Source organism: Amblyraja radiata, chromosome 8 (assembly GCF_010909765.2).
Source record: "Amblyraja radiata isolate CabotCenter1 chromosome 8, sAmbRad1.1.pri, whole genome shotgun sequence".
In the NCBI taxonomy this organism is placed as follows: Eukaryota; Metazoa; Chordata; class Chondrichthyes; order Rajiformes; family Rajidae; genus Amblyraja; species Amblyraja radiata.
Genome location: NC_045963.1, coordinates 68,453,844 through 68,469,278, shown reverse-complemented (window position 1 = coordinate 68,469,278; position 15,435 = coordinate 68,453,844). Strand labels below are relative to the sequence as shown.

General features: G+C 42.4%; 1 protein-coding gene across 1 annotated transcript in view; it reads right to left on the bottom strand.

Annotated features, from left to right (window-relative positions):
* Positions 1-1,105: 1,105 nt before the first annotated feature.
* memo1 (mediator of cell motility 1) overlaps positions 1,106-15,435 on the bottom strand; it is a 42,764-nt gene continuing 28,434 nt past the window's right edge. Inside the window, exons 5-9 of the mRNA XM_033026174.1 lie at positions 11,967-12,078; positions 7,003-7,145; positions 4,720-4,796; positions 2,935-3,039; positions 1,106-1,758 (exon numbers count right to left, since the gene is read on the bottom strand). Coding sequence (XP_032882065.1) covers positions 1,627-1,758; positions 2,935-3,039; positions 4,720-4,796; positions 7,003-7,145; positions 11,967-12,078 — 569 coding nt within the window. The 3' untranslated portion in view covers positions 1,106-1,626. The remainder of the gene's footprint in view (positions 1,759-2,934; positions 3,040-4,719; positions 4,797-7,002; positions 7,146-11,966; positions 12,079-15,435) is intronic.

The following is a 15,435-nucleotide window of genomic DNA, read 5'->3' as shown; positions in this document are numbered from 1 at the left end:
CTTTAACATCGTGGAGCTGTGGAGCTTCCAGCCGCAGGCGGCGCTGACTTTAACATCGCGGAGGCCTGGGATCTTTCGCCGAGGTCGCCAGTGTTGGAGCTCCACCCAGCTCGGTCTGTGGACTTCGGGATCCGCAGTCTCCGGTAGGAAGCGGCCGATTCGGAAACTCCAAGCCGCTGAGAGTGTTCTTCCAACGCCGGAGCTCCATCATCCGGCGAGAGGGCCTGAAACATCGGGTCGTCCTTAGCGGCGACTGCGGAGGCCTTAATAGGCCCCGACCACGGGTGAACGAGGGGAAGAGGACTGAACTTTTATTGCCTTCCCTCAGTGGGAAACGTTGATTCTGCTGTGGGGGATGTTTATGTTAAATTCTATAGTGTTGTGTTTATCTTATTTGTGTGCTGCATGGTAACTCAAATTACACTGCACCAATTGGTGTATGCAACAATAAATGTCCTTTGTCCTTGTAACTTCTCCTTTACCTTTTCATTTTTGCACTTATTTTCTATGTGTTCGTGTCTTCAAACATCATTCTCGCACTCTTTATCTCAAGGTTTATTTATTTTCTTTGCCTCATCCCTTGGGCTGCCCTGCCTTTGGAACATCTCCCACCAAGAGATAAGGCAATACTCAAATCAGGCAATTACTACTCCACTTTGACAATGACGATGGCAGCTAAGATGTGGTGTCAGATGGGCTGGGACTAGAGGGTGCAAACAAACAAAACAGAAGGTATTGGGGGTTAGGTCCAGGATTGCTATCCAAGGTAGGAGGATGGTGTTGGTACCTTGGGGTTTGACAATGAGAAGAGGAATCAAGGGCTCACAGATGATTTGAATGAAAGTTGAGACCTGACAAAACTTAAGGAGGGGGGGAGAATGGGTTGCAATGACAGTTTGATGTTAGCTTTGTTTCACGGGATGTTTTGTTTCCTGCCCAGCTCCCATTGCTTTGCACTGAACAATAACAGTTTTGTTTGCTGAGCTAACCCTGCAGAAAAGAAAATGGTGAGACAGACTAGGAGGGATTCATTGGGGCCTTCCTGCTTGGAGAAATATTCAGGCAAAATCTGAAACTGTTAAAAGTATGTGTCAAAAGTAAGGAAAATAATCAAGAATAAAACTTTAATTGTTTTTCGAAATAGGTAATAAAAAACACTACAGTTAGTGACAATTCAGATTACACATCAGATTGCAGGAAATCTAAATCATAAGACCATTTTGGTGTGTGTAGCCCTTTATTAGCAACTAAACAAAAAAATAACCTTATACAATGTTGGCAGCAGCTGTTTGCACTGCAGCTTATATTGAGTAACTATGGTGTGAGATTATAAATGCAACTGACTTGGATATAAATGGTACACTCTCACTGACATCCTGCCGAACTATCTGTAAGCAAGTACACATCTATTGTTTTATACTGCCAGCTTTGGCCAATTTAATTGCTAGTTTACGTCATCCTGTACCTCACCAGTCTAAAAAGGAAAAAAAAACATAAAGCACATGTCAATCAAAACTATGAGGGACTACACCTCAGGGAAGAAAGAGTTCAAATGTTCAACATCCGATGGAGGAAGGCTGGGATCAGGAGACGGAGAATGCAGTGGCTTTCCTAAGCAGCAGTGATTCAGTGAACCATCAGAGTACCCGCAGCATAGCTAACGGAACTATCGTCCCAGTTTTTGCATTGACTTGATTGAGAGTAGTTCAGGAACGAGAAAGCCATGTTCATCCCACTCTTCCTCAATTCTGTCACTGCCTAAAGAAGAAATTGGAACAGCCCTTAAGGTCAGAGCAGGTTTTTGTTTTTTGGGGAGGGGGCGGAAAGGAGTTTATATTTCAGGTATCTGGCTGTTTGCGTACAAATCTTGAAAATCTCGACAATGATCGGCCATCAGGCTGAACACCCGGCAAATTAGAAAATGTAGAAACAAGAAACTGCAGATGTTGGTTTACACAAAAGAACTCCAAGTGCTTCAGCGGGTCTGGCAACATCTCTGGAGAACATAGATAGGTGACGTTTTGGTTTGGGACTGGATACGTCACCTATCCACGTTCTTCAGAGAAACTGCCTGAACCACTAAGTTATTCCAGCACAAATTAGGGAACATCTTCGCTGGATATAGGGGAACAAGATAGTATGAGGAATGATTCTCATGTATCTAGCAAATAATTTTTCAGGAGTTTGCTTTTGAGACATAAAAACATAGAAAATAGGTGCGCGAGTAGGCCATTCAGCCCTTCGAGCCTCCGAGACACTGGAATCTCTGGTTTGTCTCTTGTACGAGGAAGTGCATTTGTTGAACCATAATGGGATACTCTAAACAGCGTATGGCTAAAAGAATCAAATATCGCAATGATTTTGAATGATATTCTGAGTAAAAAGTAGGAAAGAATGTCACAAAGTGCTGAAGTGACTCAGCAGGTCCGACAACATCTTTGGAGAACATGGATAGGTTACCTTTCAGGTCGGGACCCTGAAGAAACCTATCCATGCTTTCTTGAGATGCTGCTTGATCTGCTGAGTTACTTTGTGCCTTTCTCTGTAAACCAGTATCTGCAGTTTCTTATGGCACCTGCATGTGTAACATATTCAACAAGAATTTCACTCTGCAGTTGCATATAATAATAATAATAATAATAATAAATTTTATTTATGGGCGCCTTTCAAGAGTCTCAAGGACACCTAATGTGACAAATAAAGCACCATTGAACCATTAGTAAAGAAAGTATTTGACTTATTTTATTCAGGATTCTCCCTTGCCCTAAACAATCGAATCTGAATACATCTCCTTTCTCCAGCGCATGTTACTGGAGAGTGGTAGACACTTGCTACTTTAGATTAGATAGCCCTGATCCACAGAAAAAAAAAGGAGCCTGCATAGCAATAGTATGAAAGGGGGGGAAACAACAGGCTTGAATACTTTTAACTTACATTGAGCAGAACCCCAATGGGATGACGACCACAGATAGTGTTGTGGTATTTCTTCAAATAGTTGTTAAACGATACAGCATCTAGTTGCTCTATAATATCCATACCCTGAAATAAAACAGATTAAGTGACAGTGTTTTACTGAAAAGCACTCCATTTTATGTTTCACTTCAAAAATTGTCCATGTTACAGGTACTCTGCCAAATCTTGCTGCCTTTGGAATCCATTCCTGTGTTTGAAAGACAGCTCCTGTTCAAAGTACAATGGCTCACGATGAAAAGGGGAACAGACAAGATCTATCTAGGTATAAAAACCATGAAATCTGTCAAAACCTGGAAATGCATGGATCAGCGGCAATCGGAGATGGACGAATCTTAACCCATTCCTGCTCGTTACATTCTGATTTTATTTTATCAGATTTCTATCCAAATACAGACCATTTTTTAAAAGCAAAAATATACTCAAAACCTGAAAGGCAACTAATTCTGTTATTTGTGAAGAGTGCAATTTTTTTGGGGGGGAAATTGTTTTTATACAGCAGTTTACATTGTTGATTGTAAGTAGCTGAACTTTTCATCCAGACCAAAACTCTTCAACGAATCACTACAGGCAGGGAAGACAAAACTGTAAACTGTGCTTGATGTATAACCTGCCACAACTCTACAGTGCCACCAGGAAATGAGCCAGAATACTTTTCATTTCATCTTCTGGTCATCAGTCTCCAGTCAATCAAGGAGTGACTTAACTCCCAATAAAACACATTCCTGTTGCTCAATATAATGTAGACTGATATCATCACCAGTAGTATTAATAACATTTTAATGTAGCCCCTGTGATAAATAAGGGACTGCTGGACTTGCATGATTAAGAAATATATAGCTCAGGCGACATAGCCGGCACATTGGTGCAAGGGTATAGTTGCTGCCTTTCAGTGCCAGAGACCCGAGTTCAATCCTAACTATGGGTACTCTCTGTACAAAATTTGCATGTTCTCCCTGTGACCATGTGGGTTTTCTCTGGGTGCTCCAGTTGCCTCCCACATTCCAAAGACGTGCAGGTTATCCCTAGAGTGTAAGATATAACTAGTATACAGGTGATCATATGTCGGCACAGACTCGGTGGGCCGAAGGGCCTGTTTCCATGTTGTATCTCTAAACTAACTAGATACAATTGTTTCAAGCCATCAAGACTTGAGAAAAGAACAAAGTTCTAATAAACTTTTTAGTTAAATAATTGTTTCAATTCTTTCCATAATTATTCGTCAAAGTACCTGGGTAGAATACCATATTTCCTTCCATTGCCTTTGAAATTAACCAAACGCCCTTCTCTCAGTCAGTTCTGTTAAACCAATCTCTCCACACATTCTATCCCATTCTCTTTCACATTGTGGGTGGTGGCTAAGAATTTTTGTTCTCTCCATGCAGGCCCACAATAACACAAACCACACATATTTCTCATTTCCAGCTGACAATCATTGCTCCAACCGATTTATAAACATGCAAAAAAGCTCATTAGTAATAGATTCATGCTTCCATTAACTCAAAGCTCAAATAAATATCCAAAGAGTCATAGTCATACAGCGTGGAAACAGGCCCATTTGCCAACTTGCCCACACCGGCCAACACGCCCCATCTACACTGGTCCCACCTGCTGTATTTGGCCCATACCCCTCTAAACCTGTCCTATCCATGTACCTGTCTGACTGTTACTTAAACGTTGGGATAGCCCCTGCCTCAACTACCTCCGAAATGGGTCTACTTTTTAAAAGCAACCCATCATTTCCCATACCATTTTATCCAAGTGCTGAATTGACCTGTAGATCTCTCCTTGACTCTCGTCGTAATGTGTGAATCGAAAACGTTGCCCTGAAAAATAACAGAGGTCAGAAATCAAATGCAGAGGTGGCGAGGCATGCTTCATCCTAGCTGTCTCTGCCCCTGTGACATGCTAATCCGAATGGTCTCCTGGCATGCTGTAAATTGTCCAGAGCTCCATGTATTACGACATGGACCTTGTGATATTAGATGGCTAATATGCCATCTTTCAGGAATTTGCATTCATTTGTACTTGCAGTTCTGAGTGGAAACAAGGAATTGCAGATGCTGGCTTACACTAAAGGACTCAAAGTGCTGGAGTAACTTAGCAGGTCATGCAGCATCTCTGGAGAATATGGACAGGTGGTGGTTTGGGTCGGGACCCTTCTTCAGACTCATTGTGGGGGGGGGGGGGGGCTGGAAGAGAGGGGAGGCAAGACAAAATGCCACAGGCGAGGGGGGTTTTGATAGGCAGATGTTGCCTGCCCAGCTGTTACTTTTGTCCTTTTAACTTGCATGGCTTGAAGCTCCAGCTGATTTTGTGTACAGCACCTTGTGTTCTAACCCAAACCTGAAGATAGTGTCCCCTTATTGCAAAACGTTTAGCACTATTTACCCAAAAGCCATCCTTGATCTGAATGAGAATGTCAATTAGTATTGGACTCGGAACAGCATCTCCCCGTTGGGTTGCAACCTTGTCGTGGTCGGGGAGCTTGTGTGTCTCAGTGATCCCTAGAGCTGTGCCAGCGGGAGATTTGTGATGGACTTCCAGGGCTATCGACAGATGCTAGGATGAATGTCAATGGTGCAGAGAACCAGACAGCATCCCAAGTATAGCCCCGCACTTGGGAAAAGGGAAAAGGAAAAGAGGGAGACCCAAAAACACCTGGCGACGAACTATAGAGGAGGAAATGAAACCAATGGACCTGCCCTGGGGTAGTGTCCAGAAGCTAGCCCAGAACAGACAGGAGTGGAGGACCTTTGTTGCTGCTCTACATGCCAGGAGGCATAATAGGCAGTAAGTCGGAACAGTGTTGCATTTAGATTTCTGGCCACAAGGAACTCAGCTAAAATCAGACAACTCATTTCAGAGTGCATGTTTCAACCCAAATCCCAAAGCTTAAAAAGCCAACACATTCTACCACTCAACTCTTTTTATCTCCCAAATTTCTATCTCTAGGTAGCTGTTCTGTATTCTATCTCTGACACTGGTATGATAAAATACTTCTGAAGCTGGTCAGCAGGTGAAAGGAAATGCTACCCTCACGCTAAACAACAGCAGCCTGGTGAACAAGCAGAAGAAATGGGCAGGGGACACACATAAACTTTGACAAGTGTATTTTCTTTGAATGGAGAGTTCATACTCGCTTTTAAAACAATTCAGATGACAAACATTCCTTATGATATCTGAAGCAAATGATACAAAGTCATTAAAATGCTCGGAACATTTAAAAAAATGACCAGCCAAATGCAAAAGACACTTAAAAATATATTCTTCATATTTTTTAAGCGGACTGCAATGACCATTTGAGGGAAACAGATTACAGACGTTAACTGTGGGACATCAAAATTGAGTCCCAGCTCACTCAGTCAATCTCATTGTGTGGCGAGATTTTGTTCAAAACAGTGCCTTTAGTGCATTTGCCTTTTAATAGATCAGGTCACTGTCCTTTGAAATAGGAGCAGAATATAAGTGTAGGTAAAAAGTATGTCATGTTTTCACAAGGAAATTACTCGCAGGTGTGTTGGCATGCACATGTATGCAATATCTGGACAGACATGCTAATGTTGGTGCCTGGTCCAGTATGAATGCCAAATCTGTAAGTGTCAGTGTGCCTTCATGGTTGTGCTAGGATGTGTGGGTGTATATTAGGTGCGTACATGGACTCATGTATACAGATGTGTGGTGTACTCCTGTGTATGGGCATTGTACTGGTATTTCAAAATGGGCGAGGAGGAGGGGGAGGGGGGGGGGGGAGGGGGGGGGGAGGGGGAGGGGGAGTGGGGGAGGGGGAGTGGGAGAGAGGGAGTGGGAGTGGGAGAGAGAGCGAGAGATGTACAACTGTACTTATGCACCAGTATATGCGATGGTAAGATGCATGCCAGTCTATTAAAAATAAGAAAGATTGAGTCGGAGCCGATGATGTTCATGGAGAGAGGGCTGTTTATATTAATGATCAAATAAAACATTCAAGTTGTTCTGCTCCCAGAATGTTTTTAACAGCAGAGTCACAATGAGATTGAAACAGGTACATACCCCAGTGACAGAAATCTGATGAAATCACAAAGAGATTTAGAGGATCTGCAAGGTATTTACTAAAGAGCTCCCCGTACATCTGTTCTTTGGAATCACTCAATGCTCCAACCAAAACAGGAACAATGGTTAACTCATCTTTTTGGCTGGTTGAGAACACAGAAAAAAAAATGGTGATTTAAAAAAAAAAAGTGAGTCACACAGCAATTAAGAGACAGTTTCACGTTACACATTGTTACCCAAGTTTAGTTTTAGAGATACAGCGTGGAAACAGGCTCTTCAGCCCACCGAGTCCGCGCCGACCAACGATCACCCCGGACACTGGCACTATCCTACACACTAGGGACAATTAACCCACAAAATTGTATGTCTTTGGAGTGTTGGAGGAATCCGGAGCACCCGTGGAAAATCCATGCGGTCCCGGGGAGAATGTACAAGCTCCGTACAGACAGCACCCATCGCCAGGATCAAACCCATGTATCTGGAGCTGTAAGTCAGTAACTCTACCACTGCGTCACCATGCTGCCCCCTATTCTATTAACTTGCTATAATGTTATCTCACAGGTGACCAATGCTCTGTGGAAAATGCTATTGATAAAGGGGCTGTCACCGACCAAAACCCTGCAGACTTGAACTGAAAAAGGGTCTTCGAGCAGCTACAGACATTTAATACAACCTTGCATGACAGATTATGTCTTCTAAAGGGAATCAGCTTGGAAGGACAAAGGATCCTTTTGTCACACTGCACTGTATCTTTATTCTTAACATAGAAATATAGGAAATAGGTGCAGGAGTTGTAGGCCACTTGGCCCTTCGAGCCAGCGCCACCATTTAATATGATCATAGCTGATCATCCAAAATCAGTACCCCGTTCTGGCTTTTTCCCCATATCCCTTGACTCCCTTAGCCTCGAACTCTCTCTTGAAAACATCCAGTGAATTGACCTCCACTGCCTTCTGTGGCAGAGAATTAGACAGATTTACAACTGAGTGAAAAAGTTTTTCCTCATCTCAGTCCTAAATGGCCCACCCCTTATTCTTAAACTGTGTCCCCTGGTTCTGGACACACCCAACATCGGGAACATTTTTCCTGTATCTACCCTGTCCAATACGCTAAGAATTTTATATGTTTCTACAAGATACCCTCTCATCCTTCTAAATTCCAGCTAATACAATCCGAGTCGACCCATTCTTTCATCAGGTCAGTGAATTAACCTGGTGAACCTACGCTGCACTCCCTCAATAGCAATAATGGTCCTTCCTCAAATTAGGACCAAAATTGCACACAATACTCCAAGTGCGGTCTCACCAGGACCCTGTACAATTGCAGCAGGACCTCCTTGCTCCTGAACACAAATCCTCTTGCAATGAAGGCATTTGTCACTGCCTGCTGTACCTGCATGCTTACTTTCAGTGACTGATGTACAGCACACCCAGGTCTCGTTGCACCTCCCCTTCTCCTAATCTGATACCATTCAGATAATAATCTGCCTTCCTGTTCTGCCTCATAGCATCCTCCTCGCAGCTCACACTGCCACCCAGCTTTGTGTCATCCACAAACTTAGAGATGTAACTTTAATTCCCTCGTCTAAATCGTTAATACATATTGTAAACAACTGGGGTCCCAGCACCAAGTCTTGTGGCACCCCACTAGTCACTGCCTGCCATTCTGAAAATGACCTGTGAATTCCTACTCTTTGCTTCCTGTCTGCCAACCAGTTCTCTATCCATGTCAATTACCTATCCCCAATACCATTTACTAATTTTGCACACTAATCTCTTGTGTGGGATCTTGTCAAATGCTTTTTGAATGTCCAGATACACCGCATCCACTGGCTCTCCCTTATCCATTCTACTTGTTACAGCCTCAAATAATTCCAAAAGATTAGTCAAGCATGACTAATCCCCTTCATAAATCCATGCTGACTTTGACCAATTCTTCACTGCTTTCCAAATGTGATGCTATTACATCTTTAATAATCGACTCCAGCAGCTTCCCCACTACCGATGTAAGGCTAACTGGTCTATAATTCCATTTTCTCTCTCCCTCCTTTCTTAAAAGGTGGAGTTATATTGGATACTCTCCAGTCCTCAGGAACTGACCCAGAGTTGAGAGAACATTGGAAAATTATCACAATGCATCCACGATTTCTAGGACCACCTCCTTGAGTACTCCAGTTTGGAGACCATCTGGCCCTGGGGATTTATCTGCCTTCTGTCCAAACAGTTTACCTAACACCATTTTCTGACTAATGCGGATTCCCTTCATTTCTTCCCTCCCATTAGATCCTCGTTCTCCGAGTATTTCCGGGAGATTGTTTGTGTCTTCCTTAGCAAAGACCAAACCAAAGTATTTGTTTAACTGTTCTGCCATTTCCTTGTTTCCAATCATAAATTCATCTGTCTCTAACTGTAAGGGACCTACATTCATCTTCACTAATCTTTTCCCTTTTACATACCCATAGAAACTTTTACAGTCAGTTTTTATATTTCCCACAAGTTTTCTTTCAAACTCTTTTTTCCCCCCTCTTAATTAACCCCCTTGTCCTCCTCTGTTGAGTTCTAAATTTCTCCCAGTCCTCTGGTTTGCCGCTTCTTCTGGCCAATTTATATGCCTCTTCCTTGGCTTTAACATTATCCTTGACTTCCCTCGTCAGCCACTTCTTTTGTAGTCATTGATCATCTCTTTGTCCATGTCCTGATCATCAAGTTGGTTGATACATGGAGCCACAATTCCAATTTCCAACACTAGCATTGGCTGAGCATTGGAACACTTTAGCACTAAAATACTTCCTCCAAATCAATTTATGAATTTTTAAAAGTGCAGATCCACTAAATGCAAATAATTCAGTGGAGGTCTTGCCTGATCTGAGAGTAATGGTATAATATCTGTTATATATGTTAAATATTAAAATAACCAGCTATAAAATAAACATCAGGCACCTTTGCACTATTGCTGTGTGTTTCATGGTCAAATGAACGCAAAATGCTGATATCCTAACCTTAAAGAAGCCATTATCCCAAACTTCACAACTAGGGGCTATTGCATGACCCTGCCTCATCACCCTGCTGTTTCAGCATAGGCCATGCTTTATCACGAGTGTTACCAACCCTAATTTGTTTACATTCAGCAAGTATAAAACATCGGCCTGCTTGGAAACACAAGATCTTATTTTAACTAGACTTGAACATCATTTGCAATGAGCTGGGAGTCAATCCATACTCCCCAGAAAAACAGTAACTTCTAGTTTATTACTCTTGCTGCTTCAATTTTCAGTTCATTATTTGAACGAGGCCAAATACCCTGCAGCAATTGAACAATGCAATGTATGGCATCTGCATTTATTGGCCTACTCCAAACAAGACCCCATTTTTAACATTCACTTCCTGGTGTTCAAAGCTCTCAGTGGACTCTTTATGTAAACTCCTCTGGCCTTGTCATGGAATACTCTTCCATCTCCGGCTTCCTACTCATCCTTGGCATTTAGTGCTCCGCCAATGCCTTCAGCTCCTCAAACACTTAGCTTTCAAATTCATTCACTAAGCGGCTCTGCTTCTCCCTCTTTAAAACCCACCTTTTTGACCAGACATTCACTTACAGATCTCAGTACCGTGTTTCAAATTTTGTGCAAATGTGCTTCTGTTATGCACCTGCAAGATCTTTAATAAATTGATATGTCAAGATTTTAGAAGTTGTTTAACACGTGGCGTTATTCATCAGTGTACTCGAAAGGGTAAGGCGAGTAATCAATTCTAAAATTATAAACCTTGCTCAAATGATGTCTTTCTATTCATGCTCAAGAGTAAAGTGTTTGAGAAATGACTGGGTGAATGAGCAAAAGCAGACAATTAACACAAATGTACTTTGCATGTTAGTCATCCTCTCAAAAGTCACTTTGCACAAAATGTTGCCACTAACATGCATAACACTCGCAGCCAATGCTGTAGCAATGATGAGATTTTCCATTAACAACAATTTGTGTTTATAGGACAGTCAGACAGAACCTATTTCCCTGGATGTAAATATCAAATGCCAGAGGCCATGACATTTAAAGTGAAAGGGATAAAGTTTAAAGATGATGTGCAGGGCAAGTTTTGGTGGTGAGAGCCTGAAACATGCTGCCAGGGGAATGCATATCTTCCATATATGCCAACTTCAGTTCATTTTATTGCCATAAGTGCCGAGGTACAGTGAAAAGCTTTTGTTGCGTGCTAACCAGTCAGCAGAAAGACAACACATGATTACAATCAATCCATTTACAGTATATAGATACATGATAAGGGAATAACGTTTAGTGCAAGGTAAAGCCAGCAAAGTCTGATCAAGGATAGTCCGAGGGTCACCAAAGAGGTAGATCGTAGTTCAGCACTGCTCTCTGGTTGTGGTAGGATGATTCAGTTACCTGATAATAGCTGGGAAGAAACTGTCCCTGAATCTGGTGGTATGCGTTTTCACACTTCTATACCTTTTGCCTGATGGGGGAGGGGTGAAGAGGGAGTGGCCAGGGTGCGACTCTTCCTTGATTAGGCTACTGGCCTTGCCTATGCAGCACGAGGTATAAATGGAGTCAATAGAAGAGAGGTCGGTTTGTGTGATGGTCTGGGCTGCGTCCACAATTCGCTGCAATTTCTTGCGGTCTTGGATGGATCCTGGTAGACTGCTTTCTATGGTGCATCTGTAGTTGGTAAGAGTTGTAGGGGACATGCCAAACATCCTAAACCTTCTAAGGAAGTAGAAGCGTTGGTGTTTTCTTGGTCGTTGGTTCAATATGGGTGGTCCAGGACAAGGATCACAAGGACAAGGCGAGCCGAAGTCATGTTTCCATGTTGTACAGCTTTATGACTCCATTAGCTACTTGAACCAGCTAGATAGACCGCCCCTTGATATAATACACTGAAGCCTAAGCCAGCCTAATATATATAATAAATGCACACACAATTATGATGTTCAGCAGTTGGCAGTCTTACCTTTCCATGGTTTTAGCTGTGTAAGGCAAATGCATTTCAATACTGTGTTCGTCTTCGTCTATCTGAATTGTCATTCGCTCAAACATTCCCGTCTTCCACAGCTCTCCGTAAACTGATCGTTGAAAAAAAAAAAAAACATGTCAAGATCACCACTACCAACAGCCTCAACTCAATTTTCATTGATGCAAGACTTTTCCACTCCTTTGAGATGATCTGAACCCCAAGTATCACCCAATTTTCTTTACCAGCTCTCCAGAGCATTCATGATTGTGGATGATCAGCCATGATCACATTGAATGGCGGTGCTGGCTCGAATGGCCAAATGGCCTACACCTGCACCTATTGTCTATTTATGGCTTTGAGGAACCAAGTGAATTATCTCCATATCGCACTCTCTTTCACACGATCAGACAAGGGGCTTTAAAATAAAAGCTATATGATCACAGCCTAACACTAACCATACCGCACATGGACTGAAATTAACCTTCACCTGCTGAAGACTTTTAGCATGATTTTTAGAATGATGAAGACATGCAAGCCATCTGCAGGGTTTTATCATGCAAAGATGATCATGTCCCCCATACTTGGTGATGTGTTAACACAGTGTGACAATGCAGCTGTACATAAGACACTGATACCTGGGCTGTGCAGAAGAACGAGAGAGGAAAGGGTGTTTTTTTTTGCAATGACAGACAGTATTCCCACCAATTTGTTCCCAAACATTTTCATTATTAAAGCCTTGTGGTTTATTTTGTAATGGTTTGCAGACAACCCAACAGTGAATTGTTTGATAACAATCCAAAACAAATATTGTGAGATACTGAAAATTCAGTACTTTAGGTTGGATATGTCCATTTTCAGAGGGCATTTATAAAATTGTCCAAGACCATGAATAGTAATTAAACTCCAGTTGTTTAAAACAAAATCACATTCATAAATCATAGTTTGCAATTACTGCTGTTAAGATACAGGAATTAGTGCTGCTAAGATTCAGGAACAAGGTCCCACACAAGACATTAGTGTGCAAAATTAGAGCACATGGTATTGGGGGTGGGGTATTGACATGGACAAAGAACTGGTTGGCAGACAGGAAGCAAAGAGTCGGAATTAATGGGTCCTTTTCAGAATGGCAGGCAATCACTAGTTGGGTGCCGGGACCCCAGTTGTTTATAATATATTAACGATTTAGACAAAGGAATTAAATGTAACATCTCCAAGTTTGCACATGACACAACGCTGGATGGCAGCGTGAGGCTGCAAGGTGACTTGGATAGGTTGGGTGAGAGGGCAGATGCATGGCAGATGCAGTATAATGTCGGTAAATGTGAGGTTATCCACTTTGGTGGCAAGAACAAGAAGGCAGATTATTATCTGAATGGTGTCAGATTAGGAAAAGGGGAGGTGCAATGAGACCTGGGTGTCCTTGTACATCAGTCACTGAAAGTAAGCATGCAGGCACAGCAGGCAGTGAAGAACGCAAATGGCATGTTGGCCTTCACAGTGAGAGGATTTGAGTATTGGAGCAAGGAGGTCCTACTGCAATTGTACAGGGCCCTGGCGAGACCACACCTGAAGTATTGTGTGCAGTTTTGGTCTCTGAATTTGAGGAAGGACATTATTGCTATTGAGGGAGTGCAGCGTAGGTTCACCAGGTTAATTCCAGGGATGCAGGATGACATATGATGAAAGAATGGGTTGACTGGGCTTGTATTCACTGGAATTTAAAAGGATGAGAGGGCATCTTATAGGAACATTAAAAATTCTTTAGGGATTGGACAGGCTAGATGCAGGAAAAATGTTCCCGATGTTGGGGGAGTCCAGAACCAGGAGTCACAGTTTAAGAATAAGGGGTAGGCCATTTATTACTGAGATGAGGAAAAACATTTTCACCTAGAGAGTTGTGAATACGTGGTATTCTCTGCCACAGAAGGCAGTGGAGGCCAATTCACTGGATGTTTTCAAGGGAGGATTAGATATAGCTCTTGGGGTTAACAATCAAGGGATATAGGGAGAAAGCAGGCGCGGGGTGCTGATTTTGGATGATCAACCATGATCTTATTGAATGTCTGGCTTGAAGGGCCGAATGGCCTATTCCTGCACCTATTTTCTATGTTTCTATTATTTATGTACCATGAGGTCACACTCAGAAAAGGTCCCTTTTTTGAAACCAAATTTTGATTGGTTCATGTTAGCATCATGGTGGCACATTAGCACAGACTGTGGGCCAAAGGGTTCTATTCCTGTGCTATGGTGGTATATACACAAAATGCTGGAGTAACTCAGCAGGTCAGGCAACATCTCTGAAGAGCAGGAATGGGTGACGTTTCTGGTTGAGACCCTTCTTCAGACCGATGTCAGGGGGGGTTGGGGGTTGAGGACAAAGATAGAATGTAGTCAGAGACAGTAAGACTAGTGGGAGAACTGGGAAGGGGAAGTGGATGGAGAGAGGGAACGCAAAGGCTATATGAAGTTAGAGGTGAATGTTTATACCGCTGGGGTGTAAGCTGCCCAAGCAAAATAGGAGGTGCTGTTCCTCCAATTTGCGCCTCATATTTCACCCCAGCGGTATGAACATTGACTTCTCTAACTTCAGATAGCCCTTGCTTTCTCTATCCATCCCCTCCCCAGTTCTCCCACTAGTCGTACTGTCTCCGACTACATTCTATCTTTGTCCCGCCCCCTCCCCTGACACCAGTCTGAAGAAGGGTCCCGACCTGAAACGTCGCCCATTCCTTCTCTCCAGAGATACTGCCTGACCCGCTGAGTTACTCCAGCATTTTGTGTTTATCTTCGATTTAAACCAGCATCTGCAGTTCTTTCCTACACCATACTGGAATATGTTCTATTGATTCACCCAGTAAAGATCAACAAGCTAAAGGCACAGGAACAAATACAGCTGAGTTACTTGAGATTTATTTACAAATACTGAATGTTTACAGACACATGGCAATGTAAATGAATAATCCAAACATTTGCCATTTTCACCATCTATACATTCAAATCATATTTAGCATATAATGGGATTTGGAATTGCTGTCTTTCATCTTGAAATAAATATTTTGTGGCATTCTTTATGGAAGACACAGAAGATCTCAGAAATAGTGGAGGGGAAAAGATCCAGAGTAAATAAGGAGTGCAAAGAAATGAGCAGAAGTAAAGAACTCGTATTGAAGAGATAAAATGGTACAGAATGCTAACAAGTCACCAGGGAAGGATGATGTGCATCCTGGAGGAATGAAGGTGGTTGTTTTGGAGATTGGGAAAGTATTGGTTGTTATCTTCTGAAATTCCAATGATCTTTGAACAGTCTCCACACATTTGAAAGCAGCAAGTGTAATCACACTATTTAAGAAAGGAAGGAGAAAGGAACCATGAAACTACAAACCAGTTAGATTGACTTGAATAGTCTGGAAAATGCTGGATTCTATTATTAACGAAATGGCAACAGGCCATTTGGAAAATATTAATA